Below are 18,113 nucleotides of genomic sequence, written 5' to 3' on the forward strand. Positions count from 1 at the left end.
CTAAGAGTCTAGACCAGCACATCTGGTTTGTAAAACTCCTGTTTTCTAGGTGTAAGATAAATTGGTTTTGTTTTTGTTTTTAATATCACTAAAAATTCATTTAACTCTTTAATTCAAAGTTGCAAAACTGACAGACCTTTTTGCAAGACCCAGGTAATTAGTGTTGTTTGGCTTTGGGATTTAGCATTTAACCTTAAGGGGTAGCTTGATTCTTTACAAAATTAAAACGTTTTTAAATAAAGACCAAGTCATGGCTGCAATAGGGCAGTCAAAATCAGGAGAATAGGGAGAGATTCTAAAGTGACACTGGCGATTAATAATCTTAATGTCAAAAGGGGGATATGTAGGAGCAGGGTTTTATAATGTCCCATAAGAATTAAACTATAATTTGATTTCATCCTGCTAGCCACCTTTTTTAAATAGCAGAAAGAAATGACCCCCTGGGACTATAAGATTCTGTTTTCCCATATGCATTACAAATTGGGCCCTCTCTAACTCTTTGTTTTAAGATTTAGGTAGTAAGAGACAGGATTCTCTATTGTGTCTATGTTAAGTAAATTAGAGAAACATTGAAGGCCTGGGTCTCAATGTAAATTGTCTTGGTTATTAATTGTAAAAAACTTAGCAAGGTTTAATTTGCAATGCTTTTTTGCTCGATATAAAATACTACTGTTTGTATTCTCAATCTATTTGTGTGAATGAGGAATGTATGCATCAGGAAAAGATATCTTTTCCTGATGCATACACTCCTCATTCACACAAATAGATTGAGAATACAAACAGTAGTATTTTATAGCCATTGTTATAGTAGTATTTTATAGCCACTGTTATTGTTATAGCCAGAGTCAAGGAAGAAGTAGTAAAGAGACTTAAAGAACATCAAAGTCACCAGGCACTGCTTACTACCCCGACAGCTGTTAAACTGTCTGGCATCTCAGAGTGGATACATGCTTCGCCGCGTAAAAATGCACCAACCCCAGTGAACCAATCACCACCTCAGGACCACACAGAGTCAACTGTGACTCCAGAAGAAGATGTAGAGGAACAGCCTGCAATACCTTACAATCTATGTTCTCGTAAGGGTTGCCAGAAGCAGATGACAACCTAAAGTAAGGCCCAAGAAGAAGCAGTAGTGAGCCTGGCGCCTGCTGCCTGGTGGACATAAAACTGTGACTGCAGTTCCCTCAGCTGAGGTTGTCAGAACCAGAAGGGCCCTGCCTCCAACATGCACCTCTGGTGGTGCCTGTTCCTTGGCTGTTGGTGTCTTAAGGTCTGGGGAGTCCACAATGACAATTCTTTTATCCAGCAGCAAGTGTGGATAGCTCAGACCCTTATTATTTCTAAATGCTAGGTCTGCAGCCACATCCCAGCCCACTCTCAAACTGGTGTTCCTGTCCTGGCTACCCATTCAATTCCCCAGACCTCACTGGAGGACCTTGTCCGTATAACACAATATGGAACAGTAATGACACCTGGGAAGAGGCTATTGGCAGCTCCTTTATCCCACTTGGGGGAGTAATACACCAGGCAAAAAGGCTCCTGAGGTTACAAGCAGTAGTTGAAATAATGGCAAATGAAACCGGAGAAAGTTTAAAAACCCTGGCCAAAGAAATAGGGGCGATCCGACAGGTGGCCCTCCAAAACTGTCAGGCACTAGACATAGTGCTGAGGGCCAAAGGAGGGACCTGTGCTCTCACTGGAAAAGAATGTTGTGTGTTTATACCTGACAATACCAATGCGGTAATAGATCGCGCTAGCCACTTAGAACAAATCGCATATCTTCCCCATGAAGAGCCGAGTTCTTTATGGAAGTGGCTAAGTAACCTGTTCAATTTCTCTGGCATAGAAAACTGGTTGTTTCAGGGAGCCCTAACTATCCTGTTTGGAATCTTAGTGATTTTTGTATGCTTTCAGTTAATCTCCTGTTGTATCCAGAATTGTGTCACCCAGCTGACTGCCCCAAAACAGAGTGCTAATATGATGACTTTGAATATCACTGATGAATAAAGAGATAAGGAACAGTTAATTTGTGGAACCCAGTAATTGTTGGTCATGGCGTGCGCTTGACGAAGAGGAGGGATTGTGAAAGTAGAATGAATTATATTGTGAAAATAGAAAGGATTAAAGAAATGCTGTCTGTACCTTTAAGTAAAACTGTTGGAATGCTGCAATCCAGGTGTCAGGAATACAGACATTAACATAGAACAATTGCACCGTTTAAGCGCAATTGGTGAAGTATTAGCCTTAGATCGATAAGCGTTAGTAAAGAAGTAGGATATGCATGCTGTGCCCCAGGTGAATTTTACTGTTTTGCTTTCTTTGTCCCTTTGTCTAATTCCCGCTCTTTTATCTGTATAAATAAGACCGTTTGGGTCTTGCATGGCCACTCACATTATCTGGGTGTTATTGGCGGAGCGCTGCGCTAATAAAACAGAGTGGTCTGACAGATTGTGAGTCCTGATTCTAGCTTTGACACTTCCCTGACTGCCATCTTGTAAACCTGCCTGTAGAGCTGGGGCATTTTTTCTCAAAAAATGTTGTCAATAAATGGCATGCTATTGCCAATACCTACATACCATTTACATTAAAGTCAATGGTACAGCATTGGTTCCTGGCAAAATATTGTTATTAACTGGATGTTGTCAATATCCAGGTAGCTATTAAGAGGACTCCACTGTAATATGTTGCAAATGTGTTGTTTGTTAAGGGTTGAAGCTTGGAATTCTGTAGTACAGGCAGCAATGCTATGCAAACTAATCTGATCACTTGCAGCTCTGGCACATTTTGTGAAGGGACACATCTTTTTCAGATTCTATTCCATGTATCTGGAGGCAATTCAGATGGGAACCCCAACCTGTTCCAGACACATCCATAATCCGTGCACTTGTGGGAGGCATGGTAGAGAAGCCCCCTACAAATGTTTTTTTGGGATTAACCACCAGGTCAGTGCTGATAGGAACAGTGACAGTAACGCTGATAATGCTGAGTAGTATGGTGGGACCACAACTCATTCTCACCTGATGTTTTTTAGGAGAATGGATGGACTTTAGCCACGCTTATAATGGATGTGGATGAAATGTGACAAGCAGTGTCACATAAATGCAGGGTGACATATGCTAGGCCATATGACATAAGGCCTTTTGACTTTTCACAAACTTTTTAAAATATTCCCAAAAAAGTTCATTTGGTTAATTCATTAACTGATAAATTTTACATAGTACATCAGTGTTCTTTGTACAAAAATGCATACATAAAAGAAACACCACAGACATAAGGCTACTAGGGAGGTAGGGCAGCTATAGCTCCTTCCTTTCATAGCTAGTTTTGTTCCTTCATTTGGTCAGAACATAACGGAAAAGATTGATGAAAATGCAAGGGATGTCTCCCCTCTGTCAGCAGTTCTCATCCCTACTAACTCTGGAAGAAATAGATCAACGTGCAATAGCAGTATGTTTTGCTGTCACAAGAGCACCATGCTGACTGAACCTAGTTTGCTTAAAGGAGATAAAAAGCTAGCAATCCTCTTGGCTACACACTTGAAGTACACACGTCTATGATGTGATGCCACAATTTTAAAATACGTTTTGAAATTGGTGCTCCCATTGCAGAGAATAGCAAGGTATTTTCAGTTTCTCTTCCCGCAGCAATAGCATCAGTGAATTTACATGAATGGTTATCTAATGGAGATGGATAAGAGGACGACTACTAAGAAGAACATAAGTCTGTTATGAGGTTATCAGCACGCTATTGCTGCTGAAGATGTGCTATGCATAAAACTGCATTTCAAGTACTACATTTTTAGATTTTTTTAAAAATATCACCTTTCCACATCAAAAACCCCTTACAAATAAATAAATTGGAGAAGATATACTCCCTTTCAAAGCTCAAACAAGATCATGTTCATAGCTTGCATTTTGCAAAAACACTAACCCAGGTTATACCTGAGTCAGGGATGCTGCAAATAAAAAAGATTCTGATAAATTCACACAGCTCTACCTTACAAGATATTTTACTTCTTTGGTAGTTCTATTTAAACCAATTATGAAACACTATTGCTGTGTAGTTTTTTGCAAGTAATAAGACAAAAGTTAAATATAACAATCTCTGTACTGATGAATCTGATGAAGTGGGTTTTAGCCCAAGAAAGCTTAAGCTCAAATAAATTTGTTAGTCTCTCTGACTTGTTTAAAAAATAAAATAAAAAACAAGAATGAAATTCTGTTATGCTTTTTTGAAGTGCGGCACAGAATAAGCTGCCCTGGGGAAGGATTTTTTGCGTGCTTTGCACCCTCTTGATTATAGAGTATTCTAGGGGCTGGAGTGGGTCTAACAATTTATTCAGTTTTGTGGGTCTGTTCAAGTCATGGCAGCCTTCTGGGCTATGTGCTATAGCGCTGCCTTGAATCTCTGCCATGCTATGTGCTACGACCATGCCTAGATGGACTGTGAGCTCAGCCATGTATGCTTGGGCTCATTAGGAGTCCTCAGGAGCAGTCAGTCTTTCGACTGTCTTTCACAGTTCCTGTATCTGGAGGATCCTCCCATGCCCTCAACCAAATGTATTTTGGTGGCGTCACAAGTAAAAGATATGGTACACGTATATGATTGAACAAATCATGCCAAAATCAGTTTCTAAAATTAGAGACAAAGTAGGTGAGGTAATATCCTTTATTGGACCAACTTCTGTTGGTGAGAAAAGATATTACACCTCGTCCACCTTTTGTCTCTAACATCCTGGGACTGACACAGTACACCACCACTTTCTAAAACTAGAGTATTATTTAAATGGACTAACAAAAAAACCCATGGTGAGTGAACAGCAAGTTGCTTACCGGTACATCAAATTCAGATGTTCAAAAATATTTTATTGTCATTAAATGACTTACTTATATGAGAGGTGTGAAGTTTTTTCACAGACTCTGAATATAAGTTCGAAAGGCCGCACATGCAAGAAGCCACAGTCAGCATACCTTAATGAAGCAATGAAAAAAGGAAAGACGAGACACCAACATAGTATGTTTGAGACAGAAAAACCTACCGAATAACTTGAATAATTAGAATCATACAATGATTTTGCCAGGCAGACAAACTGTTAGTAAGTGCAACTAAAATCTGAATTAAAAAAAAAAAGTCTAACTATCTGAATTCACACAAGCAAAGATTCTCTTTTCATTATCTTTATGAGCTGTACTGGATATTCCAGCTAATAAGCATGTACACAGATGTGACAGAAGGGTTCAGTTAATGATGCTGACAAGATGTTACAGTGACAAAGGCCAATAGCACTAAACAAGTAGTTTCTAATGTCTCCCAGAGTGACTTGTAATCTGACTATATAAAAACAGTATTTACGATTGCTAACATTTTTCCCTAAGAACCTAAAATATTAAGCCTATCAGACTGCCTGTTTTGATCATATTCGATGGAGGTGAGGAGGAAGTTTCTGTTCTTTTAAAATGAAACTTTCATCCATTAGGGAAAATCAAAGACTAAAAATCTTTGAAATGCTTTATAATACAGTAGGTAATATCAGCAGCAATTGGTGCTTTTTTTTAGTTTTGTGTTCAAAGTTCAACAATTGAACTTCATTTTGTAGTTATTTTGATGTTTCTCAAACCAATAATTTACTATCAAGAAATACCTACCTCAGTTACAGCATCTACAAATCAAAAAAAAAGAATAGCACATGTGTGACACCTCAAGATAGCAACCTGGAGCCCCATATTCACCGCTGTCATATGATTATATGTTTTGTACAAAGTATGCCTTGTGAGGTATCATTTTAAAAGTATGGACCTTAATATCCCATCGGATTGAATATACTATTATTGCATATGAAGTTATGAAGTTTTCCTATATGTTGCGAGAAACACCCACAGCTTTCAGTTGCAACAAAGGTCCAGACAGGTGTTAATGGCTCATCAAGAAGAATTTACTATCCCAGAGGCTTCTCAGAGAAGGCAGGTATGCAATGGGGACTGTCTTACCAATAGGGACTGCCTGACCCCCATGTCACAGCAAGGATTTTTCTAGATGCAGGAAGAAAGTACAAAAAAGGGACAGTGACATTATCACTTGTCTCTCTCTCCCCCTCTCCCTCCCCGCAGTCTCAACACCTGTAGATTCATCTAGAAGACAAAGACTTGAAAACTAGGGAGATTAGTCCCACGCTGGAAGGGAGTCCAGTCTGCATGTTTAGGAACTGTAAACATCTGTTAGAGTGAGAGACCGCTTGATTAAAATCTTGCTTAGTCTGTTGAAATTAGAAACTTAGTGTAAATTCTATTTTTATTTCTTAGGTAACCAACTTTGATCTCTGTGCCAGCTACTTATAATCACTTAAAATCTGTCTTTCTGTAGTTAATAATCTGTTTTATACTGTATTTTACCTGAAACAATGTGTTTTTGTTTGAAGTACTTGGGGAATCTCAGCTCAGATTACAAAGGCAGGTGTATGTCAACTTTCCTATGAAGAAGTAGCAAACTTATTAATGAGTTTGCACTGTCCAAGGGAACTTTGAGAAGTGTAAGATGGTATCTCTCTGGGGTGCGAGGCTGGGAGCTGGGGTGACTTGCTGGTGCCTCTCTCTGTGAGTGGTTCAGGGACTATTCATGCAATTTAGCTGGATGTGTGGCTCCACATGCTGATGGCTGAGTGATCACAGTCCCTGGAGGAATTTTGCTACTTATCATTGGCATAGCTTTGTGAGGTAAAATTAAGAGGGCACAGCAATCCCAGAATTCCAGGTTGTACTGCTGGGATCCTGTCACAGCGTGAAACACTTGAGATAAAATAAGAACATGCTCAAATCTTCTCCTGGCCCACTTAATCTGAACCAAAACTATCACTGGATGAAATCTATCGAATAATTTCTTTTTCATTGAAAAGTGGCCATTTTCAGGTAACAATTTTTTTCATGCACATTATCATTTATCATTTTCAAAATAACATTTTTTCATTTTAAAAAAATCCATGTAACTAAGCTGAACAAAAAAATGTTTTTCAAAAATATTAGCTGTTTTTATTTCAGAAATTATAAATGAAAAATTTGAACAAAAGGTCACCGCAATTTAAGAAAAACAGAACAGTGATTTCAACTCCTCCCCTCCACATCTATTTTTTTGACCCGCTCTATTTTACAAGTTTTGATTTGCAAATTTAAAATATCTATTTATATGTCATACACTGAGGTTTCTCCTCTAAGAAGCACACAATACTCTAAGAGGCCAGATAATTATGGACATTCCTAGTGATGAGAAATTTTAAACTAATAACAGCAGAAGCAAAAGATAGCCAGTTTTGATGTTCCTTCTATGCTGAGAAAAGGGGTATATGTAGGGGTACATCTACACTACCCGCTGGATTGGCGGGTAGCAATCGATCTATTGGGGATCGATTTTTCGTGTCTCATCTAGACACGATAAATCAGTCCCCAATCGCTCTCCTGTTGACTGCTGAACTCCAACTCGGTGAGAAGCAGAAGCAAAGTTGATGGGGGAGCTGCAGCACTCAACCCCATGCAGTGAGGATGCGAGGTAAGTTGAACTAAGATACGTCGACTTCAGCTAAGCTATTCTAGTAGCTGAAGTTGTATATCTTAGGTCAATCCCCACCCTAGTGTAGGCCAGGCCTAAGTGTGAGAAGATCTATGGGGAGAGCAGATGTGTCACGGAAATTGCAGGATATTGCCTAGGCATATTTACAAAACTCTGACAATTATAAAGCGGTGTTGGTTATTTAATTAAGATCTTTTAAAGTTCATATAACTATTTTGTATTTAATTTATACTTCTATGAATGTGTACAATGCTTGCTTATCTGTTGCTTAAGGTCCTTTTAACATAAATTAAAAACACTACTGATCAAAATAAAAACAGCAAGTACCTCTCCACCATAAAGCTCAGTCTACATCAAAGCTTAGTCTCATATCACAAATACAACTTAACAAGAGAAAAATGAAATCTGGGAGGATTGGACAAAAATGCAGTATTATACTTGAATCAGCAGGAATCTAGCATGGAGTCTCTCAGATACTTCAGTTATTGAATTGTGAAGAATCATCATGTAGGAGAATGCGAATACAAACCAATGTTCCATTAATTATTCTCAAAGATCAGACATGTAATAGTCATACAAAAATATACATTTTGTGTTGCTAATGTTCTTATATTCAAAGTAGTGACTGACAGCACAATTATGAGTTATGAAGAAAGGTACCATTGTTGAAATGCAACATCCAGCAATTCTTACCTCCTGATGGTTGCCGAGATTTGCGAGGAGATCGAGGTTCCCTACGATAAGGATCATTAGAGCCATACAATTCAGTGGTGCCAAGGTTCAAAAGCACTGTCTTCTGCAGGTAATCAACCATTGCAATACCATTACAATTGCCAAAAACTACTCTGGAAGAAGAGTAGGAGGAAAGATTAAGGCTCCAATAAAGTTGCTAATAAGTCAAAAGTTACTATTTTTATTATTGTATGTTGTACTGTACTTGACAAAGAATGATAAACACACTTAATTTTAAATTAATCTTTTAAATGAACCTGAAAAATGATTAAAAACAATTGTGTGAACTAGTATTTTAAAGTGCAGTTCACTGCTCTAGAAAGTGACTAAAAATAGTACTTCCTCCTCAATAAACCAGCTTCTGGCAGCTACAGAGTTCACTTACTAAAGAGACAATTTGAATAGTTTTTACTCCTGTTTGACTCTGAAGAGACAACATAGCTGTGTGAGAATTAACTGGATTTAATTATGACTCGTTCATCAATACAGTTGCTAACTAAGCTGTAATTGTAGAAACTGGTGATGTTTGAGTCTAAAGGACTCTCCAATAATATCCAGATTCTAAGTTGGGTTTGTAGAGTTGGCATTTAACAATCATTTTATTTGCAAAATGAGCAAATTTAACCAGAAAGAATTTCTACAACTCATTTTATAAAATCCACTTTTTACAGTAGATGCTTTTCTTCCACAGTTAAGTTTCATCTCTGGAATTTACATTTCCCTGTACATCTTTTTTTTTTTTTTGGAAGTTCAATATACATTCATGATGTTATAGATAGATAGATAGATAGATAGATAGATAGATAAAATTACCATAGGTCAAATAATTGGGCAAATTGCCTAATGAAAGATTCTCTTAAAGAAGCCTCCCTCCAGCCACCGAGACTCTGTTCCCTTCACTGTAACGGATGTAAAATGTAATACTGCTGCCTATGCAATTCCTTTTGGTCATTTACTTTATTATTTTAGTGACAATCACAATGAGGAAAAGGTGGGCTAAAGTTCCTATTATAAATCTCTATTTTAACGAACTTATAACTTGCTCTTAGCTAAAACAAGGCAGCTGGACAGGATTCTTTTAAATATATGACACAAACTCACATACAACTCAGTTCATTTTAAGATTTTTGGTGCACAAAAAAATCTGAAATTTCTTGTTCATATAATTAAAAACATTTGAACTTTACTTGTCTCTTTGTACATATAACTTTCAAGTTCTGTTTAGAGAAGCATCAATGCTTTTGTGTGTGTATTTTTTTTGTTTTTTATAAATGCAAATAGATTAGTTTAGGATATTCAGTAAGTTTATAAATCCAGGTTTATAAAAACACTTTAAATGACTGATTACCACTAAAAAGTCAAAATCTGCCAAAAGATACCACCAGTTACTACACAAATATTGCAGCTATTTATTTTAAGTATAGGGGAAAACTGATAACATCTCCAATATTTCTACATAGTGGGTATAAACAAATATTAACTTTTTAAACAACAGCTACTCTAGTGAAATTTATTAGGAAACTAGTAAAAAATACAGAATATACTTACAGACCATAGGCGGAGTTCACTGCCAAACTGGTTATCTGCTGCGGAGGTTCTCCACTCACCCATACCAGCTGAATAACTAGTTCAATCTGATAGCCTGCAGACTGTTTGAGGGGAGAGCTTTTTATTCTGAAATATAAAAACAATGCATAATGTCTTTATATTAATCTCTCCACTTTGATACAATAGGATCTAATTAACTTGTACAAGGCAGGGAGACAAATTATTGAATTTTACAATCTACCAAATGAACACACACAATATAAATAAAGAATAATAATGCACCAAAAGTGTTCATTTCACCTTTGCTCCCATTATCTGTGATGATACTTAGATTTGCAACTTAAAACAACCTGAGCAATGATTCTAAACACTGAGGGATGGGAAAGTGCAAAACAAGGGTTAACAGCACTAGTATCATATGATGGCTTTAGCAGAGAAAATGTGTCACAGATTCTGTGTTTCTAAGAGGGGAGAATTAGGAATTGTAGCTTTAATGAAAGAAGTTTATACTGAGGAGGGATTTGATTGTGATGTGTAAGTATGGCTAACTGAGGTAGGCAGGGGCTTTCAGGCAAAGGTTGCTGGTATGACAGAAGGGCACAAGAGTGCAAGATGAGAAAGTAGATTTTTTGACAGATAGCTTGCCTGGAACAAATATAAAGAATTGCTTGCACCAGAGGTTTTGAATACCATCCCATTCAAGGACCCCCCATTTCTCCACAAGACACAGGCTCTGTGTGTTCCCTCCATTCTCTCTTTTCTCCCCCACTTTAGGGTTCCTCAATCCCCCTGCCAGGAGTTCTATGCCTACCTCTTCTCATATGCCAGGATCTCCGAATTCCCCATCCACTAGGGGACCCGTGCACTTCCCATCCCCAATACCAGGGTGTCCCATTCTCGCCTCATGATAGGTGATCTATGTGCACCCCCATTTCCCTATACCTGGGTTCCCCAATCTTTCCCACACCAGGGTTGTGCGTGCCTCCTTTCCTCCCTCCTCCCATTCAAGGCTCTTCCATTCTCCCTCCCATGGCTGGGCCGCTCTGCTTGCCCTCTTCTCCCCATTCCAGGTTCCCTATTCTCCCTCCTGTGCAAGAGGCTATGTGTATGTCCCCAATCCTCCTTTGCACCACCTCCAACTCCCCATTATTACTTGTCTTCTTTCAGTTAGAGACAGAGTAGCAACAAGTTAAAACTTAATTGGGAGGATAGCCAGAGATGAGATGGGCTATCGTTCTGCTGGAAGGCATTAATGAGTGCCATCAATCAGTTGCCTGATTTACAGACAATTGCAGAGGTGCTTGAAGTTATAACAGGGGCAGATGACAGGTGCCCAGCATGGTCTCCCATGTTTCCTCTTTTCAGTTTTCCAAATTTCTCCAAGGATCAAAAGAGTTCACTGTTGCCACTGTTCCCTGAAATTCTGGAATGGAGTGGATGCTGTGTTCAGAAGTTTCAGCATTACATATAGAGAGCAGAAATGATGCTGAGTTGAGTGCAAGACCTTTGTACTCATACAGCTCAACCAAAAATACAATAGGAGTATGCTCTAACTTTTTCCCAGGTTTTATTATTCAAGTCAGTGTTTTATATTCTACAATTCAATATATTGGTAAGGTGTGAAAGAGTTCCCACACACAGAAAACAAATGTGTCCACAGGATCATTTTTTAGACTGTGGATTTAACCCAGATCGCAAACTAAGATGGCGTGCTTACTTTTACAATTTAGCAGCTAAAGCACATGCCAATCCAAATATCAAATCTGCAGGTGAGGATTTTTAATTGGCATTGTCATCAGGTTAAATATGGTGATCTAGAGGTATAACAACACTGTACAAATGGGGAAAACCTCACTCCATTCCTGATTTCTCAAGTGAACAGTAGCTGGTATTAGAGAGACGAAGTGGGTGAGGAAATCTCTTTTATTGGACCAACTTCTGTCTGTGACAGAGACAAGCTTCTAAGCTTACACAGAGCTCTTCTTCAGGATTGGGAAATATACTCTGAGTGTCAACTAAATACAAGGTGGAACAGATAAGCATAATTAGTTAACACATTTCAAAGGACAATTCAAGGTGAAGTGTAGAAAAGTTGGAGAAAGTTGTTCTCTCTTGCCACAAAGAGCAGGACAAGAGGCAGTGGGTTGAAGCTGCAGCATATCAGATTTCGATTAAATCTCAGAAAAAATGTCCTAACTGTAAGAACAGTAGGACAATGGAACGTCTAGGGAGACTGTGGAAACTGCTTCACTGGAGGTTTTCAAAAGGAGGCTGCACAGCCATCTGCTTTGCATAGTTTAGCCACAACAAATCCTGCATTTTGGCAGGAAATTAGACTAGATGACCCTTGTTTTCGTCCCTTCTAACCCTATAATTCTAAGTGGCCTGTTAACACCTCTCAAGTCATAGGGGTGAAAGGGAGGGGGAAAAAAGGCAGCTGCAGGGGGAGGGTTAGTCAGTTACAGATTTTTGTAATGAGCCATAAATCCGTGTCTTTACCGAGTCCATCATTTTTCATATCTAGCATGAATTTAAGCCCCAGCCTTGTCTTTTGAAGGTGTTGTGGAGATTTCCTTAGAGAACGATTGAAGTTTTTTGTGCAGATTTCCTTTGAGGATGAGGACTGGAAGGTCAGATATAGAGTGATTGCTGTCTGAAAACTGTTCACCCAGAAGTGATATGGTGTTTTTGTCTATTTTTTTTTTGTGTGAGTTCGATCAAGAGCATAGTGATTGTCTGGTTTCAGTCCCATATTTGTTCTTGGGGCATATAGTGCAATAGATGAGATACATCATATGTTATGCTAGGCATGGGTAGGAACAATAGATCTTGAAAGGTGTCTTGTCAGATGTATGATCATCATAACACTGGAGATAGGTCTTCAGGTTTTGCATCCGTTGTTCTGGCAGGATCAAGTGCTGCTTTAACTTCATATGCAGGTATATCCAGACAATCACTACACTCTCGAATGAACTCACAAAAAATCATGTTTGTTACAGTATTTATAATTAACCGAGGGAACAGATGATACATCTATGATCACTTCTAAGGTCAGAAAACAGAAATTTGAAAAGATCCATTAGAACAGGTCATCTAATCCATCCTTCAGACCAATGTTTCCCAAAGTTTTGTTCACAACACCTAGAGGGGCTTGAAGAGCAAGTGGTGAGTGTGCAAAAAGAGGTGTCTCAGGTGTTCTCCAAAGTCTGAGACTTATTTGTATTCAGTTTAAACTAATTAGTATGGTTGCAAATAAAACTTTAAAAACATGAAGCAAGTGTAACCAATATAGATATGTCTCCCTGAGGTTGCAGAAAGCCTTACATAACGGTTCTGAGGTATGAATGGTATCAATGGATGTTAAATCAGATACCATGATAGTTAAGTGTTGACACCTGAAGTATTTTCTCATCAAAACATTTTAGAAAGGAGAGCAAGTATATTATGATTTGTATCAGCATTTTCCTAAGTGTGGAGAATGGCCACTGAGTGGGCATAAAAGACTAACTAGGAATGAGGTATGTAAAATTACGATAGGCACCATTAAACAACAGATGGTAGCGTTTCTATATGAGAGCATATGTGCATGGGGTATTCTTGTACTCGATAGGTTTCAGATTCCTGAAATTGGGCTCAACTTTCACAAGCTTGCAAAATGTTGCCTTAATCAGTATAGGATTGTCCAAAGGCTATGACAGATTTTCTGTAGTAATATGAATGCACACAAGCACTTATGTCAGCGTAGTCTTGTCAAGGTTCTAATCAATGAAAATAAGAAGATACAATATTATAAACAAAAGTGCACCATAAACTTTCCATGTTCTTACACTTACTTTAAACACGGGACATTATCACGAAGCCCATCAGATGAGCTGCTGCTTGTAGATGGATGTGACTGTGGGGCAATGGACTGAGGATTGGAACCTGTGCCTGGAGTTGGCAACGGTGGTGCTTGTTCACCATCTGGAGATTCTACATCATTTATTTCATACAGCAGCCGTACTTCAAGCATCTGTAAATTAAACCAAAGCAAAACCAACAATAAAATACACTATCTTTCTTCTCTAGAAAACCACTCTCCTTTGATTCCCACATTTGCCTCTTGAAAGCTACAGAAATGTATACGTGAATTAAGTAAAGTGCTAATAAAAACTCAAATGGACGATCAATATGTCAGGCCAGCTTTTGTACAGAAAAGCAGTTCAAGAATATCACCCCTTTTTGCAGCTCTTTGCTGAACAAAAATGAAATACTATAAGGGCTAAGGCTCAGATTTTTAAAGGTGTTTAAGTGTTGCTGCTCTCAGTGTCAGAATGCCTAATTAATTTGCCTAAAGCTCATTTTCCCTTAACAAAATCCCTTAACAGTCAATGGAATTTTGACTCTTAAGTGCCTAAATCAGCTAAGTGCCTAAATCCCATATAAAACAGATTCAGGCTCTTAAATCAGCTAGGCATTATGACACTGAGCATGCAGCAACACCTACGTACCTTTAAAAATCAGAGCGTATGTGTTATTCTCATACTGTATCAACAGTACAATTTCTCAGTCATGAAACTGCATTTTCTTTATGTAGTTACTGCAATCTCTTTTAGGTGAAATAGGTAAAAAGAATGGAACTCAAAGTTAAGGGTGAACTGCACCATACTATAACACTGGGTAGAACTGGATACATCAAAACAATACTTAATGAGTTTTACCACTGTGCTGATCTCTACACTTTAGAAAACATTAGACAGGTTTCACCCTTAATTCAAATTTCTCTTGCTTAGTTCTTTTTCTCTATTATAGCCTTAATATCATTTTAGTACAGTTTTTGGATGACAGATTTCCCCTCTTTTCTATTTTTTCCCCTCAGCCAAATATTTTTCTCATCTATCAACCAGAACTTAACACGTAGGCTGATATATAGCAAGGTGCCAACCAGTAATTTGTAAAACTATACCGTCTTGAAGAACAGTTTTACTATCTGATAACTTTTTAAACAATCATTTAGAAGCATGTACCTGTTAAAATAACCTGCGTGTTAATTACCCACTATTATACACAGGTAATGTCAAAAGATAATAGAAAGCATGCTTAAATCCTCAGAGATTTTACCCAAGAAATAATATTAAAACTAGAAGAACTGCATTGTGATTAAACTTTGTTTAGAACACATTACAAAGAATTTAAAAACGAATGATGTTATATTTGTTATAGAGTTCAAAATAATTTATCATCTCTTAACTGTTTTGTATATGGGTATGCAGGCATACAGTATGAAATTAATTCAATAAAGCTTTCATCTAGACCTTTTGAGTTTTTGTACTGCCACCCATGACCCTAGTACCTGAAAGCCTTCTACGTAAGATCAGTAACAACAGTAAAATCTCTAACTGCCTTCAGAGAGTCTCTGGCAGTTCTTCATCTAGGGAGTTGTAATTCTGCTTTGGATAGGTTTGTTTTTGGTGCGTGGGCAGGGGAGGAGGTTAAGAGTGGAATAAAAGAGGTGTTTGAATGGCGAGTGTCATTTATGGTGCAAAGGCTTTCCCAAAGAGAAAGGCATTGCAACATTTCCCAAAGACAGTCTCTTCTGGAAGACTATTCTACAGTCAAATCCCCTTGAGAATACTTGGTCTCCTGCTCTCACACAAAGCAATGGCTCATGGATTGAAATTTTACTTTGATGCAGCCTGGCCTTGATTCATCAATTGCTTTTAAAATTAGAACCAAAACCTTTAGCTGGTATAGGAATCTGACTAGAAACCAGTAGAGGAACTTAAGCACATACTTAATTGCCAATGAAGTTAAACTTAAGCAGGTGCTTTAGTACTTTGCTGAACTGGGCCTATTAAAGACACACATCCAACTCCTATAAAGAGACATAAATAGAGAAACAAAACATTTATTCAAATTTTTTTTTTTTTGCAAAAGGCTGTTCCTAGTTTTGAACATCTCCTATGTATGAGAATTTAACCAATAGGATGAATCATGATAAAAATCCAAACCATCAATATATTTCTATTACAGCCAAAATCCATACAATTAAAAAGTGATACTATTACCGGAATGACTTCTGTTGTCACTTCCTGTTTGCTGAACCTGTAAATAATGACATGTGCAGAAACTCCTGCTATGCACAGCATTCTACTTTCTGGACACCACGAGATGATCTGAATGGCATATGGATCTTCATCTACTATATCTGTGTTTGGCTTGTCATCCTTATTTCGTGATTTTTCAAATACTTTAGCTGTTTTTAGCTTGTAAAGTACTTGCAGTGTTACTAAGAATAAATAAGAATATATAACAAAGTTAGTTTTCAATTTAAACAGATATCTTTCTCTAATTCATTTCTCCTTTTTGGTGCCTTTTTCCCTTTACAAAAGTAACCAATTTTCACCAAGCAGGAAGCACAAAAGCAGGGTTACATAATGTTAACATTCTCAATTCTTTCATGAAAATATATCCATATTTAGACATTTAAAAAGGAAAAAGGCCTCAGAACTTCATAAATCTAGGCTAAAAATCAGTTAATCTCTCCAAGAAAGAAATCAGGTGAAGAAGGAAGAGTTACAAAACAGGATATCCAAGCACCAGGAAATATAGTACTCCTACAACATATAAAGGATAAACTTCTTCCTTTTGAATTGTGCTTGAATACCAATGACACAACATGACTCTAAATATGTGTATGTACTTCTTTGCATACTAGTGTCAACAATGCTCTTCTAATTCAAAACTGTATCGGAAATAGTTTATTCTCTAAGTTTAGGACCACTGAATTATTTGGGTGCATTTATAGAGGAACTTAATTCTTTTCTGTGCTTTGCTAGCAAGAATTGTGGGATAACTATTTCTAGCTGCTATTATTTAACATGAGCTTATATTTTGTAAATATACACTGGTTACTTTTTGCATTAGAAAGAAGTAAATATAGACATAGAGGTACCTCACTAAAATTCATCTGTTTTTCTGCCCTTCTCCTCTCTCCTATCTTTATGCCAATAGAAAAGAACACCAGGAAAAGAAGTCAGAGGTTTTAAGAATGTCAAAATTCCCATTTCTTGTTCCAGCCTGCTCTAATAATTTGTTTTCTTTTTGGGGAGTAAAAATCAGTCAAACACGGAACTATTCAAAAAAATTTGATAGTCCCAAGTTATGTCTATTACAATTCAAAGATTAACATAAGGCACTGACAGTGCGTGAAGCAGATAAAATGAGAACAGCTTGCCAGCAATTATACTACAGAAACATGCAAGTTTAGGGAACTCTTTGGTTGTCTGAGTAAGTTATGATCATTATTCAAAATACTTACTTGCAGAGGCATCCCAAAACTTGATTGACCCATCAGCATGTCTATGAAATAAAAAAAATAAAAATTGAAAAAAACATTCCTGGAAAAAAATAAGCGGGTTAGCAATGAGTAGGGGAGATTTAGACTAGTTTACATTAGTTATTTAGCATAAACCACAGAGCTAGCATATTCTGATTAGTATTATGACTCTGTTGCACTACCACTAGGTACCATGGCAAAATTTTTTAAGAAGTGCTTAGTGATTTCAGGTGCCTCAATTTCTGGTACACAGCTTGAGACATTTTAAGAGTTCTGAATTTTTCTAAGAGAGTTGTGTGCCCAAATCAATTGAAGTTCAATAGGGATTAGGCACAGACATCTAATCTGCTTAGGCCCCTCTGAAAATGTCAAATCACAGACTAATAGAGAGACAAGTGGGTGAAGTAGTACCTTTTATTGACCCAAGCTTGAAAGCTTGTCTTTTTCACCAACAGAAGTTGATCCAGGAGAACATATTACCGAACTCACCTTGTCTCTCTAATATGCTGGGACCAGCATGTTCTACAAAAACATTGCATAAAGTCACAGACTAAGATCTTCTAGGCAGGGACAGCATCCTTCTGAATTTCTGTGCAGTGCCTAGCTCAGTGGGTTCCTAATTCTGATTGGTGCCTTTGGGTGCTAAAGAAATATACAATAATAAATGTTTAGTTCTGCTCATGTTCTTCCAATGCTGTCCTGCCTGGTCTTTCAGATCCCCTTCTGACTTTTTCCTGATACTCCTTTAGAGTGGAGTTGCTGGGACTTATTCTCATTTAAAAGAAAAAACTGACATTTGGTAATTCTTTGATTACTGAACTCAACCGCTATCTAAACATGAACATATATTTAAAAGTAGTGTTTCAAGAAAGCCTATGATGTCAATTAAAATAGTTAAACATCATCAAAGAGTCATAAATAGCAAAGGAATATATATTTAAGAATTAGTGACAACAAG

The 18,113-nt window shown here is 37.6% G+C and overlaps 1 protein-coding gene across 4 annotated transcripts in view; it reads right to left on the bottom strand.

Moving 5' to 3' along the window:
• Nucleotides 1–18,113, bottom strand: part of STXBP5 (syntaxin binding protein 5) — a 178,846-nt gene that overhangs the window by 49,837 nt on the left and 110,896 nt on the right. For all 4 annotated transcript variants that reach the window (XM_050949484.1, XM_050949486.1, XM_050949485.1 and 1 more), the window contains exons 14-18: nucleotides 17,138–17,178; nucleotides 15,885–16,105; nucleotides 13,671–13,849; nucleotides 9,838–9,963; nucleotides 8,251–8,402 (exon numbers count right to left, since the gene is read on the bottom strand). In XM_050949484.1, coding sequence (XP_050805441.1) covers nucleotides 8,251–8,402; nucleotides 9,838–9,963; nucleotides 13,671–13,849; nucleotides 15,885–16,105; nucleotides 17,138–17,178 — 719 coding nt within the window. The remainder of the gene's footprint in view (nucleotides 1–8,250; nucleotides 8,403–9,837; nucleotides 9,964–13,670; nucleotides 13,850–15,884; nucleotides 16,106–17,137; nucleotides 17,179–18,113) is intronic.

This window comes from Gopherus flavomarginatus, chromosome 4, assembly GCF_025201925.1.
Source record: "Gopherus flavomarginatus isolate rGopFla2 chromosome 4, rGopFla2.mat.asm, whole genome shotgun sequence".
Lineage (NCBI taxonomy): Eukaryota > Metazoa > Chordata > Testudines > Testudinidae > Gopherus > Gopherus flavomarginatus.